Below are 20,199 nucleotides of genomic sequence, written 5' to 3'. Positions count from 1 at the left end.
CAGATCGGCGCTCGTTTACATTATTGATCAGGCCCCCATCGGCCCATGGAAAAGGACCCTAACACAGTAACCCAACAGCACATCAAGGTCGTGCCCATAAGCAGACACAGGGAGCCCCAGGAATATAGGTTTCTGAAGACAATGGTGGAATTACCTATCGGAGAAGTTAAAGGAGGAGAAGTCCCCCCAAGTGTTATACAAATTACCACTATACACTTATTACGGGAAATACTTATAAAGTGCTTTTTCCCTGCACTTACTACTAAATCAAGGCTTCACTTCCTGGATAAAATGGTGATGTCACGACCCGACTCCCAGAGCTGTGCGGGCTGTGGCTGCTGAAGACGATGACGGCAGGGGGGACACTGAGGGACAAAGGGCACTGGAGGGACATTGAGCATCCCCCTGCCATCATCCTCTCCAGCAGCCTCTCCAGGAAGTGAAGCCTTGATGCTGTATTAAGCGCAGGATAAATTACACCAAAAGATGCCTGACATTGGCTGAAAACATGTCAGATAAAGCCAGGAATGGATTTGAAAAGGAGAAATCTCAGTCTTAGGGCCCTATTCCACAGGAGCGATAATCGGCCGATTTTCGCTCGGTGGAATAGAGAGAACGATCAGCCGGTGATCGTGTCATCAGCTGATCGTTCATTTAGTTTCAGTTACGGTTATCGCTACGGTTGAATAACGGTGCATGGCGGCGACCGACGATTTCAGCAGAACCATACATTACCTGTCCAGACGCAGGTCTTCTCCTGGTCCCGCGCCAGCATCTGCTTCGGAGCGGGACTGTCTGAACTTACAGACTGCTCAGCCAATCACTGTCCGGAAACGCCGTGGCCAGTGATTGGCTGAGCGGTCTGTAAGTTCAGACAGCCCCGCTCTGAAGCCGATGCTGCCTCGCGGGACCAGCAGAAGACCTGCGCCCGGATAGGTAATGTATGAAACAAGGGCTGCAAGGACATCGGTAACGATGTCCTTGCAGCCCTTGTTTCACGATTGGGGCCGTGGAATAGGCCCAGCAAACGAGCGCCGATCTAGCAGATCGGCGCTCGTTTACATCGTTGCTCGGCCCTTGGAATAGGGCCCTTATCTTTACGACCTGTTCTCTGTTTATTGTCCATTCCCGACTTTGGCTAAAAAAAAAAAAAAAAAACTGTCAGACCTCTTTTGGTGTAATAGGGCCCTTATTCTCTGAAAGAAGCCGCTCCTAACTTGTATTTATGGGACAGTAAACCTATCACACCTTATTATAAACTGGTCACAACACTAGCAGAACAAAGCCTATCAAAAGAGCTTGTGCTGAATTATGGGTGATATAAACCTACAGGGACACAGCAGAACGGGACAGGTTATAAAGACTACTGCACAAATACCATCCTCATGTCAGACTAACATTTTTAATTTTACAATATTCTCAAGTTCTCACTCATGTATGGCTTCACCTGCAAATTCCTTATGTATGTATGCATGCATGAATGAATAAAACAGTAAAGTACCATGACTATAAGACTACAAAAGGTTGTTGTGTCAGAGCCCGACCATGTAGCCCATAGCATCCTTAACCTCACAAATGTATTTTAAAGGGAAAGTATCACATAGATTTGTTTTTACCAAAGAGAGAGAGATGGTTGAACACAATCCTATTTTATGACTGCAGTTTTTTTTACATTTTAGTACATTATTATGGGGGCTGCTATCTTGCCTGAGCTGTTAACAGCAGGTTCAGCAGCGAGTATAAAGTATGCGGGTCTCCCGAGACTCCAATGACAGATGTCATCAGTGGAGGTAGGAGTCGGGCATGATGGTATTTCAATGCTTGACCCCTTTGATCTCGGAGAGATAAGCCACCGCCTGAGTAGTCTGGCTGTGCACCCCCCCCTCCCCAACAGAGCACATGGAAATGCACATGCTCATGGCGAGCCTCATGGATATAGACACAATGAACATCTGTATCAGCATCTATTCTTTGTATGGGACACACTTGTAAGCATGCTTAGTAACTTCTGTCACCTGTGCAAGGGAGGGGGAAGCAGAGAAAGTCTTTGCGGTCTATTAGTGTTACCTTTTGCTGCAATGCTGTACAAATCACTTTCCAGCAGTCTCCTGCTTACCACAGGCAGAACAGCTCAGCTCAATTTTAAGCTTAGTGGCCAAAATGAAAACTAATAAATTTCAAGATTTTATAATACAGATATTAAAATGGAAAATTAAAATGGGGGGGTTTAAAAAAATTATTTAAGAATGATTTTAAACATAACTTCATTAACAACCCTGGAACAAACAATTAGCAGGAATAACATGCGTCGGCTATGGCTGGGGTTCCTTCCTATCCTTAGACCCACTATGGTCTATCATTTATGAAATCTGGCATTTCTGAATTTATTTGTGTGCCCCAAACTGTTTTGAGCAAGGCTTCAGAGCTATTACCCATCCAGACCATATATACGGTATGGACACAAGCTGCCTTTACATTCAGTGCAGATTTCCTGTGTCATGTGGTGTGACTAGGGGCATTAGGCATGGGGGTTCCTTGCCCAGCAGCCCACTAAATTTGGATGACAATTTTATCCACCGCTCCATAGTTCTTACTGGAAAACTATCAGATAGGAGGCTGGCCACTTTTGTGTGTGTATTTTTTTTTTTGTCACTAGGCTCTGCTTCTATTTATGTCAATTATGTGACTAGTATGTTTATGTAGTTTTTTTTTTTATCAGCTTTGACTAAAATTCTCTTTTTCCCTATATGTCATGGTTTTTCTTTGGTTGTATTAGAAATTTTATAGTTTAGTGTGATGGACTGTGCTATTCTAGCCAGCAACCCTGATGCAAAATACCCAAATAGAAATGGGCAAACTTGCCAAAAGTTCGGTTTTGCTCGGACCCAAACAATCAGCATTTGAATCCCACTGCCTGGAGAAGGTGGATGCAGCTCAAGGACTTTTATAATAATAATAATTTTTATTTATATAGCCATGGGCTGCATCCACCTTCTCCAGGAAGTGGGATACAAATGCCAATCGTCATTTGGGTTTGAGCAAACCCGAACTTTCAGCAAGTTCGCTCTTTTCTACACCCACACAACGGACGAAATGAAACAAAAGTTTCCACCATCAGTTCTGGTAATTTTATTTGTACATGTGTACATATGGGTTCCTTTTCACAAGTAAAAGCAGTGTATTCTGCCTGGGAGTCAGGCTGGCTTGGGCCTAGCAATAATGCAGAAATGCACTTCATGCTGGTCATCTCTACCCTCCCTGGTGCTGGAGTTTATACAATGCTGGCGGAAGGAAAACGTAGCACACAGCAAACACCTGAACCTGTGGGGCTCTGCTCTCTTGCCCACATTGAGACAAGCTTCTAATTGCTTTGAAATAGCCATATGTAAGGGTCCTTTTTAAATGGCTCATTTCGGGTGATAATCATTTGGTGCAATAGGACATGTTAAAAGACCACAATTAGCCGGCCTGCGCGATGTCGGTTGATTGTGGTCTTTCAAAATGTTGAAACAGCACGATCATGTAAGCAATGATCTGCTGCACATTGCACTGTGCAATAGGAGCAATGGCAACAGGATCGCTTCATAGTTATCCGCAAGAACTCCCCAGTGAGCACATGCCCTAAAGGCCAGTTCACGGAGCAAATTCTGCGGAATTCCGAGGGCCTCAGTATCAAACAGAGTGTCTATGGGAACCCTCTCACCCCTCCCATAGACACGCTGTTTGGGACTGAGGCAGGCAGAATTCCGAAGAATTTGCTCAGTGTGAACTGGCCCTAAGCTAGATGGATCAATATCATGCAGTGAGCAGGGAAACGGTTTAAGTCTCCACAGCAGTGAAATGACAGAGCCATGCTTCCCTGTCCGTTGGGCCCGTAAAATATGGGACTTTGGAATAAGTCCATAGAACAGGGATGGGGAACATCCGGCCCCTGAGACCTTCTAATGCGGCCTGCGGCTCTCCTGTGATGTGCAACGCTCTGGTGGGGAAGGGGACGTCATTCCATCGCACGCCGCTTGCAAGAGAAGACTGGCACAGGCTAGAGGGGAGAGAAGAGGACCTGGGCAGCGTGGGAGCGGAGGAAAGGTGAGTGGATGTTTATTATTTTTTATTTGAGACAGACACTGGGGGTTAACTAGAGCGACCAAGGGCATGACTGGTGGGGGGGGGGCTAACTAGAGCTACCAGGGACATTAATAAGGGATTAAAGTGACTGTACCACTAGGCCCAGGCTGAAGAACTGGGGGTGGGCCGACCCACCCTTAGTGGGAGGAGACCCCTGTCCCTCTATGATAGGGTCACATTGATTCTAGTGGAGTCATGTCATGGAGGGGCTGGGGTTTATTCCCACTGGGGGTGGGTCTGCCCGGCCTCCAGTGCTTCAGCCTGGGCCTGGTGGTACAGTCACTAACTAGAGCTACCAGGGGCATTGATAAGGGGTTAACATCAACCACAAGGGGCATCACTGGGTGTTAACATCAGCTACCAGGGGAATCACAGGGGGGTTTATTAGGACTACCAGGGGCATAACTGGGGGTTAACTCTTGCTACCGGGCATCACTAAGGATTCACATCAGGTTCTAGAGGCATCACAGAGGGTTAAGAACAATAGCAGGGGCATTAGGGGAATACTTTGCCTTGCCCCAGGTGCTGCTAACCCATGCTAACTGCCGCGCACAGTATGCAGCCCTCAAATGATTTTATTAATGCCCGACTGGCACCCCGCTTAAAAGGATATGCTGCTATACACAGTACATTCTAGGCCCATAGATATGTTCAGCATATACGCTATAGTGTGAGCTCTGGAGAACAAGCTAACAAGTGAAATTGTGTGCAAACTATGAACAAGAACATACATGAGTATATGACAGTTTTATTATTTGGGTGGAGATACATAGGAAAAAAAAAAACAAAGCAGTATTAGTTATAAAAGGAGAGTTTATCCTTCTCACCTCTCTAGGGAATACTACATGAAATTGGAGGGGTGTGACCCTGGCTTAATAGTTACTGCCAAAGTAGATTTCTACTGTCATATCGGGTCAATTGTTGTATGTACTTCCTAGAGAACTAGTAACCTTCCTATAAAGAAATAAGTCTCCTAAACAGTCTAAAGCCCTGTACACATTAGGACCCCATGTAGAGAACCCCCCCCCCCCAAAAAAAAATAATAATAATACAATAGTGCACGCAGCATAGCTTTAGGATTGATTAGATCAAACGTAATCTATTTGTGCCTGTTTAGTCTGCTTGCCAGCATTATATGATTTACTTGCAGGACATAAAATACACCATGGTTAGGCTAGGTTCACACTGCATTTTTCCTATCCTTTTAATGTATACATTTTATGCAAAAATGGATGCAACTGGATCCAAAAACAGATCGAAACAGATGCTTTTTTTTAACACAAAAATAGTGCTGACTAAGTTTTTCTGTCAGTTAAAAGTAACTAAATAAAAACGGATATGTTAAACGGATTGCAAAAACGTAGTATGAACCCAGCACAATTTTTACTATTTATGGTACTCCAGCAAAACACATTCTTTCAAATCAACTGGTGTCAGAAAGTACTTTTGGTACTTATCAGCTGCTCTATGTCATAGATTTAGATGATATGTAGAACATACAGCAGCTGATAAGTACCGGAAGACTTGAAGTTTTTTTTTAATAGAAGTAAATTACAAATCTCTTACTTTTTGACACTAGTTGATTTGAAAGAGTTGCCCTTTAACCCTTTGGGAAAGTAGCAGTAATAGGTATAAGTTGGATTACCTATTTGATGGTATCCTGTAGCATACTGGCAATGGAGTTCAAAAAAAGTAAAGTGAAGTGAACAGGAATTATTCATGCCTGTAAACCTCTTCCGTTCTGCAGGGATTACATCATGTACATTATTCACTGGCTCAACAGATGCCTTGTTTTACCATTATCACTGCATTATTCACTAGCCTCCTCTGTGTGCTATCACGTGTATGGTGAGGCCAGGGAATGGCTATGGCAGTCATGTGACTCCACTGCTGCAAACTGGCGGGAAACATTGGGCGGCAGCAGTGCTGGAATATTGAGGGGGCTTTACAGGACTAATTTATTTTACTTTAAGGGTACAAACCCACTTGACGTATTTGCTGCGTGAATCACTCTTAAAAATAAGCAGGCAAAACGCAGGTTGGCTTTATACAATTGCTCTGTGTTAAAATACGCAATTGCGTATTTTTGAAGCGTGAAGCTACATGCGTTTTTTCGCACAGGTTGTTAACAACTGATGCTTTGCTAACAACAAGCTTCACGCTTCAAAAATACGCAATCGCGTATTTTAACGCAGAACAATCGTATAAAGCCAACCTGCGTTTTGCCTGCTTATTTTTAAGACTGATTCACGCAGCAAATACGTCAAGTGGGTTTGTACCCTAAAACTGCATATGCATGCCAGGCATCTCCTGCATATAAGTATATGTATCAGCAGGGCGGCATCTGGTAGATCTGCCATTCAGGAAATCAGTAAAGTGAGGTGACAGCACCATGTAGAGGCTATCCATGCACATCACACCGCAACACTGCACTCACCAGAATTGGGGCCCTCCGCAGCCGCTCTTCTGAGTGCAGGACACACAGGGTCCGTCGCTGCTCACTGTAAGCCATGGAAATACATCTGTGGGTACATGGGTCCTGTGCGGGCAGCCGGGGTAATGCTCCTGACCAGCACTGGGACTACAACCTCAGGATTGGGGAAAGGGACTCCTAGATTGCCCCTCCCTTCAGAGACATGGATCAGCTGTCCTCTGTCTCTGCAGTAGACCGGGTTAGCAGAAGTAAGCCCTTACAACTTGGGCCACAGCAGAGATGGAGAACACGTGATCCACCCCTCACTTGGGAGCGGGACCAGACAAGGAGTGAGATGGAGGCAAAGCCATTCTATGTAAGCTATCAAAGAGCAGGAACGCCACAAAACACGTTAATAGAGCCTATTGCAAGTTAGTGCAGCTTGCTGAACACAGTTTAATAGTAGATTCATATTTTAGGAGGAATACACCTTTAACTAGTGACTACACTTGAGCTATTCTCCAAATGTATATGTTAAATCTGCAAGGCGCAATAGTATAGCAGACCATAAATGAGTGAGCTCATGGTACCATTTATTGTAACTCCCATTTATTTAGTGGGTATTATGGAAAAAGCGTAGAAGAGCTCGCTTGGATGTTTTTGAAATCCTGGCAGCCTCTGTTCTAAGCAACCAACCCTGGATGGGGTCAGAAAGGGATCGGTTCTAGAGAAAGGTGTCCAAGAGGTGGAACCCACATCTATCAGGCACAAGAATTTTAGATTTTTCTAACATATGCCTTATTAAATAATTCTTATAACCAGACTCTCTGAAGTTCTGCTGAACTAGACTGGTTTAAATAGGTCATGGTGTCTGGTTCTGGGATCCTAACAGCGACAATACTCCTATGGTACGGCCTAATGCGGAGAATAGAGGATAAAGCTTTCTAGTAACTGCAGAGTGGTAGGCTACGTTCATACAGACCGCTACTTAAAAAAAAAAAAAAAAAAGTATGTAACTGCTAGAAATGCCATAGACTTGCTCTGTAAATTTATTACAATGCAAGTCTATAGCACTTCTAGGAGTTCCATACATCACTTGCTTTAGGAGTGCACAACAAACCTGTTGGGGGTTTTGAAGGGTATCATGCTACGGGATCAAAATAGGTACTTTTTAATTGAAAGCAGAACATGGACTTAACACTTAAAAAAGATTGCAAGCCCTGTCACCATCAACAATTAGTGGTTATTGGCAAGTATTATTTGTCATAGCTAGCCGCCAGAGCTAGCAATTCACCGTTAGTTTCAAGTGGCTCCTGGACTTTAAAAAGGACTCTGTACCCACAATCTGATCACCCCAAACCGCTTGTACCTTCGGATAGCTTCTTTTAATCCAAGATCTGTCCTGGGGTCCGTTCGGCAGGTGATACAGTTACTGACCTAAAAAACAACTTTTAAACTTACAGCCTTGTGTCAAACTGGCGTGGCCTAGAGCAGTGATTTTTAACCTTTTTTGAGCCACGGCACACTTTTTATACTTAAAAAATCCTGGGGCACACCACCAACCAAAATGGCACTAAAAACAGTACATATTATACATATAGTTAATAATATAGATTCTAAATGTATTTATACTCACTCAGTGTGAAACCGGGGCCTGTTTTCTTCTCCCCCTGTGCTTCTCGCCACCATACTTCTCCCCCCTGCTTCTCTCCCCCATCCCCAAGTTTCTCTCCCCCATTGTTTTCTCCTGTTTCACAGGAGCACCATAGTTTAGGGAACTTTCCCCGCGGCACACCCGACCATGTGTCGCGGCACACTAGTGTGCCCTGGCACACTGGTTGAAAATCACTGGCCTAGAGTACCCATGTGCTAGAATTGCGAAACCATTCTGTCCCTTCTCCCCGCCCTCTTTATTCATTAGGAATGCCCCTAGAACAAATTCTCCTATTCATCACCTGTGTGAACTCTGCACATGTGCTGGATTGCTAAAGAAACTGTACCACCAGACCCAGGCTGAAGCACTGGAGGCAGGGTGACCCACCCTTAGTGGGAAGAAACCCTAGCCCCTCTATGATAGGGTTCCATTGATTCTAATGGAGTCACGTCATGGAGGTGGGGTTTCATCCCACTGGGGGTGGGTCGGCCCGCCTCCAGTGCTTCAGTCTGGGCCTGGTGGTACAGTCACTTTAAGTTCCTAGTGACAAGTAGGGCGGAGAGGAGGGACAAAAGGGTGTTGCAATCCTAGAGCACACACACTGTAGACCACGGACATTTAGCACAGAGCTCCAATTTCAAAACTTGTTAGGACAGTAACAGCATCATCTGCCAAACGGGACCCCAGGACAGATCTTGGATTAAAAGCAGCTATCCGAAGGTACAAGTGGTTTTTGGGGGTCAGATTGTGGGTACAGAGTCGCTTTAAAGTGGCAAGTCTCATTTGTTGGCTGATTGCATTGTTTTTGGATATCATGCCCCCTCCCAAAATCAGCGGGATGTGTGGCTGACAGTGATGTAAATGAAAAGCTGCATGAATGATCCTGGGATTGAGCGATTACGAAGAGTGTATAAAAGGGCTGAATCTGTACAAAACTGTACGTCCACGACAGAAATCAGTGGCCACCTTCAGAGGTCTGCCAAGGAAATGCATGGTGGATCTTCATGTGATGTTTGGGGAGATGTGGTTGGTATATCTACAATAACGGAATGTAAACCTACCTTGGATAAACATATCTATCCTAGGATAATAAGAAAGGAAATACTAAAAGGGCAGACTAGATGGACCCAGTGGTCTTTTTCTCCCGACAATCTTCTATGTTTCACCTACTCTAAGAGAGTCTCTATCAATCTCTAGCCTTCCTATAGTCTAAGGACTTATTCACATGTACTGCAAAGTTGACCATGATTGAAGATCCACAATTATGGATCTAGTTAGTGCCCATTGATTTCTAATGCGCTATAAAGACAGTTTTTTCGCGGATGCGCAATCCGTTCCATGAGAAAATAGGACATGTCCCAGTTCGGATCATAATTGCAGTTGGGATTTCCAAAAGACGACTATGGGATCCATGTTTTTCATGGATGTCAGATCCATGACATTGGAGAAAAACACAATTTTTACGGACGCACTATAGATGCAATTACAGACCATTATTCAGAGTAAAATTAGCTGACCTGGAAAATGTAAATGAGGCCTAAGTGTGACAGCAGCCCATTACAGTGGGTAGAGATGTTGGGAGGCTGGCATCCCCCTAGCCTGGCACCCTGAGCAGATGCCCTCCCTGCTACGCTCCTGGGTTGTCGTTCACCAGTCCTGACCCCACTTGCCCATCTCAGACTGGCATTGTCGCTCCACTTTTCTGGATCAGCAGCGATGCCCCCACTGCCATCTCACTGTATAACTAGTCAGGACGGCTAGGCGACAGCGTGCATGGGCCCCAATACCGCCCGTGGCCCTAAAAGAGGTGGCAAAACACTATAACGGGACATTGGCAGAGTGGAGCAGTACATAAGCGGTGGCGGAGGTCGGCTCAAGGACTGCTGGCGGCTGGTGGAGTTCACCTATCCTTATAATCTCCTATAACCAGTAATAATGAGAGGAGTTCCCCCATAACAGTACCAGTATGTGGAGTCCAGAGCAGTGGCGGAGCACGCAGCCCGGCAGCCTCAGGCTTCCTCCACCACTCAGGCCTATAGCTTGCTGCTCAGCCTCTAGGTCCCGGTGAAGTTCTCCCCCGGCTCCCCCAGCAGCCGCATCCTAAAATGGGAGACGAGAGGACGGCAGCGGGCGCGGGCCCCATCCCAGCAGCCCCCGCTCCAGCCCCGCACTTACTTCAGACACCTCATCCTCGTCGCTGCCAGACCCCGCTCCGGAGGACAGCACGGCGGCCGCGGCCAACTTAAAGTCAAGCGCGTCACTCCCAGCCGGCAGGTCGGCGATAAAGTGCACCTTCTTCCCTGGCAGGAAAACTTCAGCCTCTATACCGAGGGGCGAGAGAGGAGTCACCGAGTCAATCTCATGCTCGTAGCCGCCGCCGCTGAGGATTCCGGTGCCGACTTCGGCATTCTGCATCGCTGCGTGTGTCCGGGCGCTGCTCCGCTGGGATTACCTCTCGGGGGTCGCTACAGACAGCCCGACTCACTGCACATTGGAAGTTCAGGGAAAAAATCCTAAAAACGTCTCCCCATGAACTTCTGCCACACTATCTTGCTTGCTCTGTGAGACCCACCCCAGGAAGCAAAGCGCTTGCTGATTGGTGGCGATGACACAAATCCGGAAGCTGATTGGCTTCCTTGTCTGTCACTCCTTATAACGTCAGCCTCGCTTTCAGGCTGAGTTTACTGCGCACACATCCTTCGGTTACCGCCCCTCTTCCTGAAAGACTTGCGAATGAGCTACGCCAATCACGTGACGTCACAGCGCCCTGCTTATCACAGATCCTTTCAGGCCGGGGGCGGAGCACTGTCCGCGGGAGTTATTATTAGTCACGCAGGGATGTGTACAGCGCGTGCTGGCTTGATTGTCGCCGCGCTGAGATGTGCGCATGCGCGGTGCACTGCTGGCGTATGCTTCTGTGAATGTGCCTGGACGTGCCTCCTAATCTAAGGATTAATAAGGGGTTGACCCACATTTGCTATTCAGTCACAGGGGAAGGGATGGGTGGATGATTGCAGGGATTCCACCAGTGGGGCCCTAAGGGATCGTGAATACTGGGGTCCTGAAGTCCCTGCAGGAATGGAGCTGTGGTCACGTGTACAGTCCCATACAGTATGGGACCTGAGGGAGTGCTGTGCTCAGGGCCGCCATCAGGAATTTTGGGGTCCCATACAGCCAAAGTGTCAGGGCCCCCTATTAGTGGAACCAATCCCAAAAATTTGAAGCTGTATCCTTAACTGATGTCTTTGGAGTGGCATGCAGACACAGGTGCTTTGGATATGTCCTACACCAGCCTTGTTCCATGCATGAGCCCTAATAATTAAAATAAAAACATGTTGCTCGATCTCCCAGCAGCAGCTACGTCTGCACGCCACTCCGGAGACATCAACTTTGTGGCAGGCAACCCTTTAAGAATTATTGTCATTTGAATTAAAGGGGTACTCCAGCCAAAATTCATATTTAACTATTGCATTGCCTCTGAAACGTTATATAACATCTAAATATACTGTCTCTCCCGCTTCTGGGCGCGTAGTGCTATATTATCTGGAAGTCTTGAACTTGAGCTTTTGTCTCATCTCTCTAGCTAGGATCGGGGCTAGGCTAGGAGGTGACCGCCTAGCCCCTTACATGCTATGGCAACCAAGCAGACACATCACGGACCCAAGATGGCGCCCGATCCTAAACAGGGGGATGAGACAAAAGATTTTTTCAAGTTCAAGGTTGCAGATAATGAGTACAGATAACATAGCACTATGCTGCCAGAAGCTGTAGAGGCAGTACATTTAGATGTTATATAACTTTTGTGAGGCAATAAAATAGTTATATATGAATTATAACGGGAGTTCCCCTTTACCTTTTGACATGTGCGACATATATGAAGTTTAGACTGGTCAGGGTCTAAACCCCCTTCAATCGTTACCTATAGCCAAAAAATGTGCACAGTAGTATGGTTCACTCCCCAGCTCAGTCCAGCTGATCACAGGAAATAAGCTCCATAGACTATAATGGAGCCCCTCTCCTATTATCAGTTGCACCGCAAGGGCTGTATTACACGGCCTGATCACTAATGTGAGTTCCAATCTGCGAGATCGGTGCTTGCTTACTGAGCCAATACACGGCTCGATAATCGTGCAGCAAGGGCTGTGTATATATGTGTATATATATATATATATATATGTGTATATATATATATATATATATATATATATATATGTATAATCATTAGTGATGTCCGTGCAGCCTTTGCCCTGTTGTAAAATATCAAACCTTAGCACACCTGTCCACACTTCCAGTGTCCTTCTTGCTTCTGTCCGCAGCTGCCGCTGGAACTTCTGAGCTGGTCTCTAAAGTGACAGGCTGCTCAACCAATCACTGGCCATGGTGGTCCCTTCACGGTCAGTGATTGGCTGAGCGGCCTGTCATTTTAGAGACCAGCTCAAAAGTTCCAGTGGCGGATGCGGACAGAAGCGAGAAGAACACTGGGAGCGCGGACAGGTGCGCTAAGGTTTATTCATTAATTTTTACATACTTATCAGCCAGCTGATCGTTGTCATTTACTTCAACCTAAAAATCATTGGCCGCCGTGCATGCCGATGATTTTTAGGCTGGAAAAAACGACTACAATCAACCAATGATCATTTTATCAGCTGATCGTTGGTGATAATTTGCCAAACCGCCTGATTTGGCAGACTATCGCTTCGTGTAATAGGGCCCTAAGCTGAGCCAGGGGTCTCAGCACTCAGACCCTGACAGATCTTAATTTTTGACATGTTTAACATGTCACAAATAAATCTAAATGACAGTAAAAAAAACCAGCTAGTTTTTTTGACTGTGCGACCCTGCTGATTTGTCAGGGTAGCCGCCTCACTCCTCATTTCAGCGCTGTTCTTATTTTTGCAGGTGCCGCTGTTTTGAAGCAATTTGATCCAAAATAAAAATGTAAATTAGTTCCTTTGGAGCATAAGGGAAGTTCCTCTGCCCCTCAGTGCACCATGCCACCTACACACTGGTTCTGAAGTGCATGCCTACTTATACATAGTTAAACCACCCGGGAACAGAGTTCGAACAGAGCATGTGCGAGAACGAGACATACCTGCTCAGGGGCGTAGCTGGCTGGGCGATTAATCGAATTGATTCGATTAATTCGCCCAGAATTTGAGAATCGATTTGATTTTTTTGGAAAATCGAAAATCGATTTTCAAAAAAAATCATTAGATGCCGGCGCGCGGCGGGCGGGCTGCTTGCATCCTCCAGCTACTGAAACAGCCTGAGGAGCGAGAGCGCCCAGCAACGTCCTATGTCACCGCCACTGACCTGCCCCCATAGCCGGATGTATACGCGCACTCCCTCGTGGCCGCACATGGAGGTCCCCGGAGGAGGCTGCAGATACTGAAGCATCGGGTGATAGTGTCGCTGCGGTACAGCTCCAGCACCCGCAGCGACACAGCGCAAATGCCAGTGGTGTGCGTGCAGAGCGGGTACACCAGGTATGTTCCCTCCTGCCCCGGTCTGCCCCATGCTCCCGCCAATCTTCCCCGTGCTCCCCCAGGTCTGCCCTATTCTCCCCCTGATCTGCCCCATTCATGCCGCTCCTCCCCCTAGTGTGCCCCATTCATGCCCCCCTTCCCCCAGTGTGCTCCATTCATGCCCCCCTTCCCCCAGTGTGCCCCATTCATGCCCCCCTTCCCCCAGTGTGCCCCATTTATGCCCCCCCTTTCCCCAGTGTGCCCCATTCATGCCCCCCTTCCCCCAGTGTGCCCCATTCATGCTCCCCCTCCCCCCAGTGTGACCCATTCATGCTCCCCCCTCCCCCCAGTGTGCCCCATTCATGCTCCCCCCTCCCCCCAGTGTGCCCCATTCATGCTCCCCCCTCCCCCCAGTGTGCCCCATTCATGCTCCCCCTCCCCCCAGTGTGGCCCATTCATGCTCCCCCTCCCCCCAGTGTGGCCCATTCATGCTCCCCCTCCCCCCAGTGTGCCCAATTCATGCTCCCCCCTCCCCCCAGTGTGCCCCATTCATGCTCCCCCTCCCCCCAGTGTGCCCCATTCATGCTCCCCCCTCCCCCCAGTGTGCCCCATTCTTGCTCCCCCCTCCCCCCAGTGTGCCCCATTCATGCTCCCCCTCCCCCCACTGTGCCCCATACTTGCCCCCCCCCAGTCTGCCCCATGCTCCCCCCAGTCATCAAGGTTTCATGGGGCCCCATGCTCTTAGTTATGTCACTGACCCCTGACCCTCATCTTTACCTGTACTACTACACCCGTACTACTACTACTACTACTGCACCCCTCATCTTTACCTGTACTACTACTGCACCCCTCATCTTTACCTGTACTACTACTACAAACCTCATCTTTACCTGTACTACTACTACACCCCTCATCTATACCTGTACTACTACTACACCCCTCATCTATACCTGTACTACTACTACACCCCTCATCTATACCTGTACTACTACTACACCCCTCATCTATAACTGTACTACTACTACACCCCTCCTCTATACCTGTACTACTACTGCACCCCTCATCTATACCTATACTACTACTGCACCCCTCATCTATACCTGTACTACTACCACACCCCTCATCTATACCTGTACTGCTAATCCCCTCATCTATACCTCCACTACTACACCCCTTATCCCCTATACCTCCACTACTACACCCTACCTAGATGGAGGCACAAAGAACATCTCCTATACAATATGGGGCACCGAGTACATAGAGCACATATTTGGGAAAACTACTTATATGGGGCACACAATGGGCTTGTCTACTACATGGGGGCACAGGGGGAGCACTGTTATAGTGGAAAGCAATATAGTTGTCTCAAACATCATTAAAATTGTATCTGACGCTGCAGGGAGAAAAATGTTCTGTTTATTTAGCAAAAAGAAAAAAAATCGAGATTTAAATCGAGAATTGTCCAAAAAAATTTAAAAAAATCGAGATTTTATTTTTTGGCCATATCGCCCAGCCATAATGGGGCCCCATAGCAAAAATCTGTATGGGCCCCCCTAAATGCGTCCCAGGGTGGGGGAGGGAGGGAAACGATCTTTCCAGGGTATTATAAGGGTATTATATACATATGAGAGGTATATATATGCATATTAGAGATACCCATCTAATAAGTATATAATACCCTCATATTTACCCCTTTGTATATATACTGTATATATGAGGATATTACTATATATACATATGGGAGAGGATAGTGGATAAGGGGTGTAGTAGTGGAGGTATAGTGGATAAGGGGTGTAGTAGTGGAGGTATAGTGGATAAGGGGTGTAGTAGTGGAGGTATAGTGGATAAGGGGTGTAGTAGTGGAGGTATAGTGGATAAGGGGTGTAGTAGTGGAGGTATAGTGGATAAGGTGTGTAGTAGTGGAGGTCTAGTGGATGAGGGTGTAGTAGTGGAGGTATAGTGGATAAGGGGTGTAGTAGTGGAGGTATAGTGGATAAGGGGTGTAGTAGTGGTGGTACAGTGGATAAGGTGTGCAGTAGTGGAGGTAGAGTGGATAAGGTGTGTAGTAGTGGAGGTATAGTGGATAAGGGGTGTAGTAGTGGAGGTATAGTGGATGAGGGGTGTAGTAGTAGTGGAGGTATAGTGGATAAGGTTTGTAGTAGTGGTGGTACAATGGATAAGGTGTGTAGTAGTACAGGAAAGGGTGAGGGGTGTAGTAATAATACAGGTATAGATGAGGGGTGTAGTAGTAGTTCAGGTACATATGAGGGGAGTAGTAGTGAAGGTATAGTGGATAAAGGGTGTAGTAGTACTGGTATAGATAAGGGGTGACTTAGGGGTGTCTGAGGGGGTATGGGGTAAAACTGCAGGGGACTGGGGGACACTGAAGGGGAATGGGGTAAAACTGAAGGGGATTGGGGTGACTGGGGGGACACTGAAGGGGAATGGGGGAACACAGAAGGGGACTGGGGGGACACTGAAGGGGACTGGGGGGACACTGAAGGGGACTGGGTGACTGAGGGGGAATAAGGGTACTGGGTGACTGAGGAGGGACACTGAAGGGGACTGGGTGACTGAGGGGGAATAAGGGGACTGGGGTGACTGAGGAGGGACACTGAAGGGGACTGGGTGACTGAAGGGGAATAAGTGGACAGGGTGACTGAGGGGGAATAAGGGGACTGGGTCGGCTTGTGATCGGTCGGCCGGGGGATCAGCCGGGCGGCAGGGACAGAGGCAGGCTGGGAAGGAAGGTCCCCCTATGCAGGGTCGGCGTGAGCTTCCGGCACAGACTGTCACGCAGGCCGGAAGGTCACAGTGCAGCTGGTACCTCTGCCTCCCCCCCAGCTGGTCCCTCTGCCTCCCCCCCAGCTGGTCCCTCTGCCCCCCCCAGGTGGTCCCTCTGCCCCCCCCAGGTGGTCCCTCTGCCCCCCCCCCAGCTGGTCCCTCTGCCTCTGCCCCCCCGCTGGTCCCTCTGCACCCCCCCCCCCGGCTGGTCCCTCTGCCCCCCCCCCCCCAGCTGGTTCCTCTGCCCCCCCGGCTGGTCCCTCTGCCCCCCCCCCCCCGGCTGGTCCCTCTGCCCCCCCCCCAGCTGGTCCCTCTGCCCCCCCTCGACTGGTCCCTCTACCCCCCCCCCCCAGCTGGTCCCTCTGCCCCCCCAGCTGGTCCCTCTGCCTCCCCCCAGCTGGTCCCTCTGCCCCCCCCCCCCCCAGCAGGTCCCTCTGCCCCCCCCAGCTGGTCCCTCTGCCTCTGCCCCCCCCCCCGGCTGGTCCCTCTGCCCCCCCTGCTAGTCCCTCTGCCCCCCCCCCCCCCCGTCTGGTCCCTCTGCCTCCCCCCCAGCTGGTTCCTCGGCCCCCCCAGCTGGTCCCTCTGCCTCCCCCCCAGCTGGTCCCTCTGCCCCCACCCAGCTGGTCCCTCTGCCTCTGCCCCCCCCCCCCCCGCTGGTCCCTCTGCACCCCCCCCCCCCCCGGCTGGTCCCTCTGCCCCCCCAGCTGGTCCCTCTGCCCCCCCGGCTGGTCCCTCTGCCCCCCTGGCTGGTCCCTCTGCCCCCCCCCAGCTGGTCCCTCTGCCTCCCCTCGGCTGGTCCCTCTACCCCCCCCCCCCCCAGCTGGTCCCTCTGCCTCCCCCCAGCTGGTCCCTCTGCCCCCCCCAGCTGGTCCCTCTGCCTCTGCTCCCCCCCCCCCCCCCGCTGGTCCCTCTGCACCCCCCCCCCCCCCCCGGCTGGTCCCTCTGCCCCCCCTGCTAGTCCCTCTGCCCCCCCCGGCTGGTCCCTCTGCCTCCCCCCCCCAGCTGGTTCCTCGGCCCCCCCCAGCTGGTCCCTCTGCCTCCCCCCCCAGCTGGTCCCTCTGCCCCCCCCAGCTGGTCCCTCTGCCCCCCCCCCCCAGCTGGTCCCTCTGCCCCCCCCCAGCATATCCTGAGGGCTGCAGACTTTCAGTACATGCTGGGAGTTGTAGTGCCTGCAGCTGTTGTAGTTGGGTCCTATACACTGGGTGCTTTGTGGGAGATCAGAATACATAGATCTGTGGGGGCTCAGTGTAGGGAAGTGACCCCAGAACATCACTAATAGGGGATACAACAAAAACATGTACCCCTATCCCTATCAGTGATGTTCTGGGGTCACTTCCACACACTGAGCCCCCACAGATCTGTGTATTCTGATCTCCCACAAAGCATCCAGTGTACAATTCACCTTGGACCCAACTACAACAGCTGCAGGCACTACAACTCCCAGCATGTACTGAGTCTGCAGCCCTATGGATATGCTGGGAGTTGTAGTGCCTGCAGCTGTTCTAGTTGGGTCCTAGGTGCATTATACGACATATAAGAATACATAGATCTGTGGGGACTCAGTGCAGGGAAGTGACCCCAGAACATCACTAATAGGGGATAGGAGTAGATGTTTTTATTCTATCCCCTATTAGTGCTGTTCTGGGGTCACTTCCCTGCACTGAGCCCCCACAGATCTATGTATTCTGATCTTCCACCAAGCCTCCAGTGTATAATGCACCTAGGACCTAACTACAACAGCTGCATGCACTACAACTCGCAGCATGTACTGACAGTCTGCAGCCCTCACGATATGCTAGGAGTTGTAGTACAGTGTAGACAGATGTATTGCTGGACCTTCAGGGCTGATGGTTGTCACCCACAGATTGCAGCCACCAGGAGACTCTGCACACAGTGATTTATTAAAGGGTTGTCCTCTCAGAGACTACAACTCCCAGCATACCCTGAGAGCTGTATAAATGGAGGGTGTTCTGAGATTTGTCACAGATACAGATAAATCCAGGAAAGGAGCGGGTCAGCATGTCGCGTTTCACTCGTTCTATATTGGTGGGCCCCAGGTATCCCAGTCCGACACTGGACAGAAGCGGTCCCCAAATTAAGTCCCCGACCTCCTTCCTTCCTCCATCACGTCTGATGATGAGAAGAGCGGGCATCAAGCAAAAGGGCACCCCAGTACTACTGACAGTCGGAGGGTGCCGCTCAGTAGTACTGGGTGCTGGAGTGCCGGCCTGCCAGCTGTGCCAGGGTATACACCATGCATGTAACCTGCCAGTGCCGAGGGGAAGGGGTCGCTGGTGCGCCAGGGGGGGGCGCCTCAGCATGCAAAGTGCCTAGGGCAGCATGAACTCTAAATACAGGCCTGCATACACCTCCTCCTCCTCTCACTTCCACACACACGTTCTCCTCCCGGCCAGACATGGAGGAGGCTGCAGGGACTACAGGAGAAGGTGATTGCGGCGCTGCAGGTCCTGGAGCTGTACAGGGGATCGGGGGTCTGCACTGAACTCTACGATCCCCTGTACAGCTCCAGGACCTGCAGCGGCGCTATCACCTTCTCCTGTAGTCCCTGCAGCCTCCTCCATGTCTGGCCAGGAGGGGAGCGGGACGCTTAGGAGAAGGGGCGGGGGCAGATCAGCAGCGGCGCTGTTAAGTGCCTGGAGGCCACCGACACCGCACCGCCCCTCTGCAGCCTGCTCACCCAACATCTTTCCTCCACTCACCCCTCTCCAGCGTGCCTGTGCCGCGCGCACCACTAACGCACTGCCCTTCCCAGGACTGCCCGTGCGCGTGACAATGCGCAGCCCAATTGCACTGTGATAGCACTGTGGGGGTGGGGAGTTGGCTTGATGCTAGCACATGGCACATCACAGCATCAGCACCATTGAGACACTTGTTTTCCCAGGGCCCCCTGCTACACCGGGCCCCATAGCGACCGCATTCCCTTCCCCCATGGTAGCTACGCCAGTGTACCTGCTTATGTATAACTGAGTATGTATAAGTAAGCGTGCACTTCAGAACCAGAGGGATGGTGCCCTGAGGGACAGAGTAACTTTTTCCCAGTGCACCAAAGGAACTGAGAAGCATTTTTATTTTTGATCAAAGTGCTGCAAAACGGCACCTGCAAATATAGGGAGGCCTGCACCAGAATGAGGAGCGAGGCGGCTACAGCGACAAATAAGCAGGGTCATGTGGACAAACCTGCTGAGTATAGTGTACAGCATCATACATATCCTACATATTTACAGTCATACATACAGGTTATATACATGTACACACACACTTGCATGTTACATACCATATATCATATACACACATACAGTATACATTACATATCAGCAGGGTCACATGGTGACCTGCTGAGTTCACATATTTAGTCATACATACAAGTATACATATGTACACACACACACAAACGTGCACTTTACACACCATACATCATACACACAGTAAACATTACATACAGTCACACTTTACACAGATATACACACTTATGCACATTGTATACTTACATCCATAATAACACACACAAACACACACACACACACACACACACACACACACACACACATTAAATTGACATAAACATTACATGGACATAGACACACACACTTCTGTGAGCACCTCTGTATGCAGGGAAGCTCCATGCTGTGCAGTCCTCAGCGTCTCTCCTCACAGCCCAGGCTCTGGACCCCTCCTCCTCACAGCAGCTCTGGGCCCCACCCCCTCCTCCTCCTCACAGGGGCTCTGGGCCCTCTTCT

At 49.5% G+C, this 20,199-nt stretch overlaps 1 protein-coding gene across 2 annotated transcripts in view; it reads right to left on the bottom strand.

The window, feature by feature from the left end:
* Window positions 1-10,831, bottom strand: part of ANKHD1 (ankyrin repeat and KH domain containing 1) — an 84,092-nt gene extending 73,261 nt beyond the window's left edge. The window contains exon 1 of one of the 2 annotated variants that reach the window (XM_069970378.1): window positions 10,368-10,831. In XM_069970378.1, coding sequence (XP_069826479.1) covers window positions 10,368-10,607 — 240 coding nt within the window. In that variant the 5' untranslated portion in view covers window positions 10,608-10,831. The remainder of the gene's footprint in view (window positions 1-10,367) is intronic. The other variant, XM_069970374.1, reaches the window with a different exon arrangement.
* Between the last annotated feature and the right edge of the window lie 9,368 nt (window positions 10,832-20,199).

This window comes from Dendropsophus ebraccatus, chromosome 1 (genome assembly GCF_027789765.1).
Source record: "Dendropsophus ebraccatus isolate aDenEbr1 chromosome 1, aDenEbr1.pat, whole genome shotgun sequence".
NCBI lineage: Eukaryota > Metazoa > Chordata > Amphibia > Anura > Hylidae > Dendropsophus > Dendropsophus ebraccatus.
Note: the sequence above shows the minus strand (reverse complement) of the source record. Positions and strands in the feature narration are given on the sequence as shown.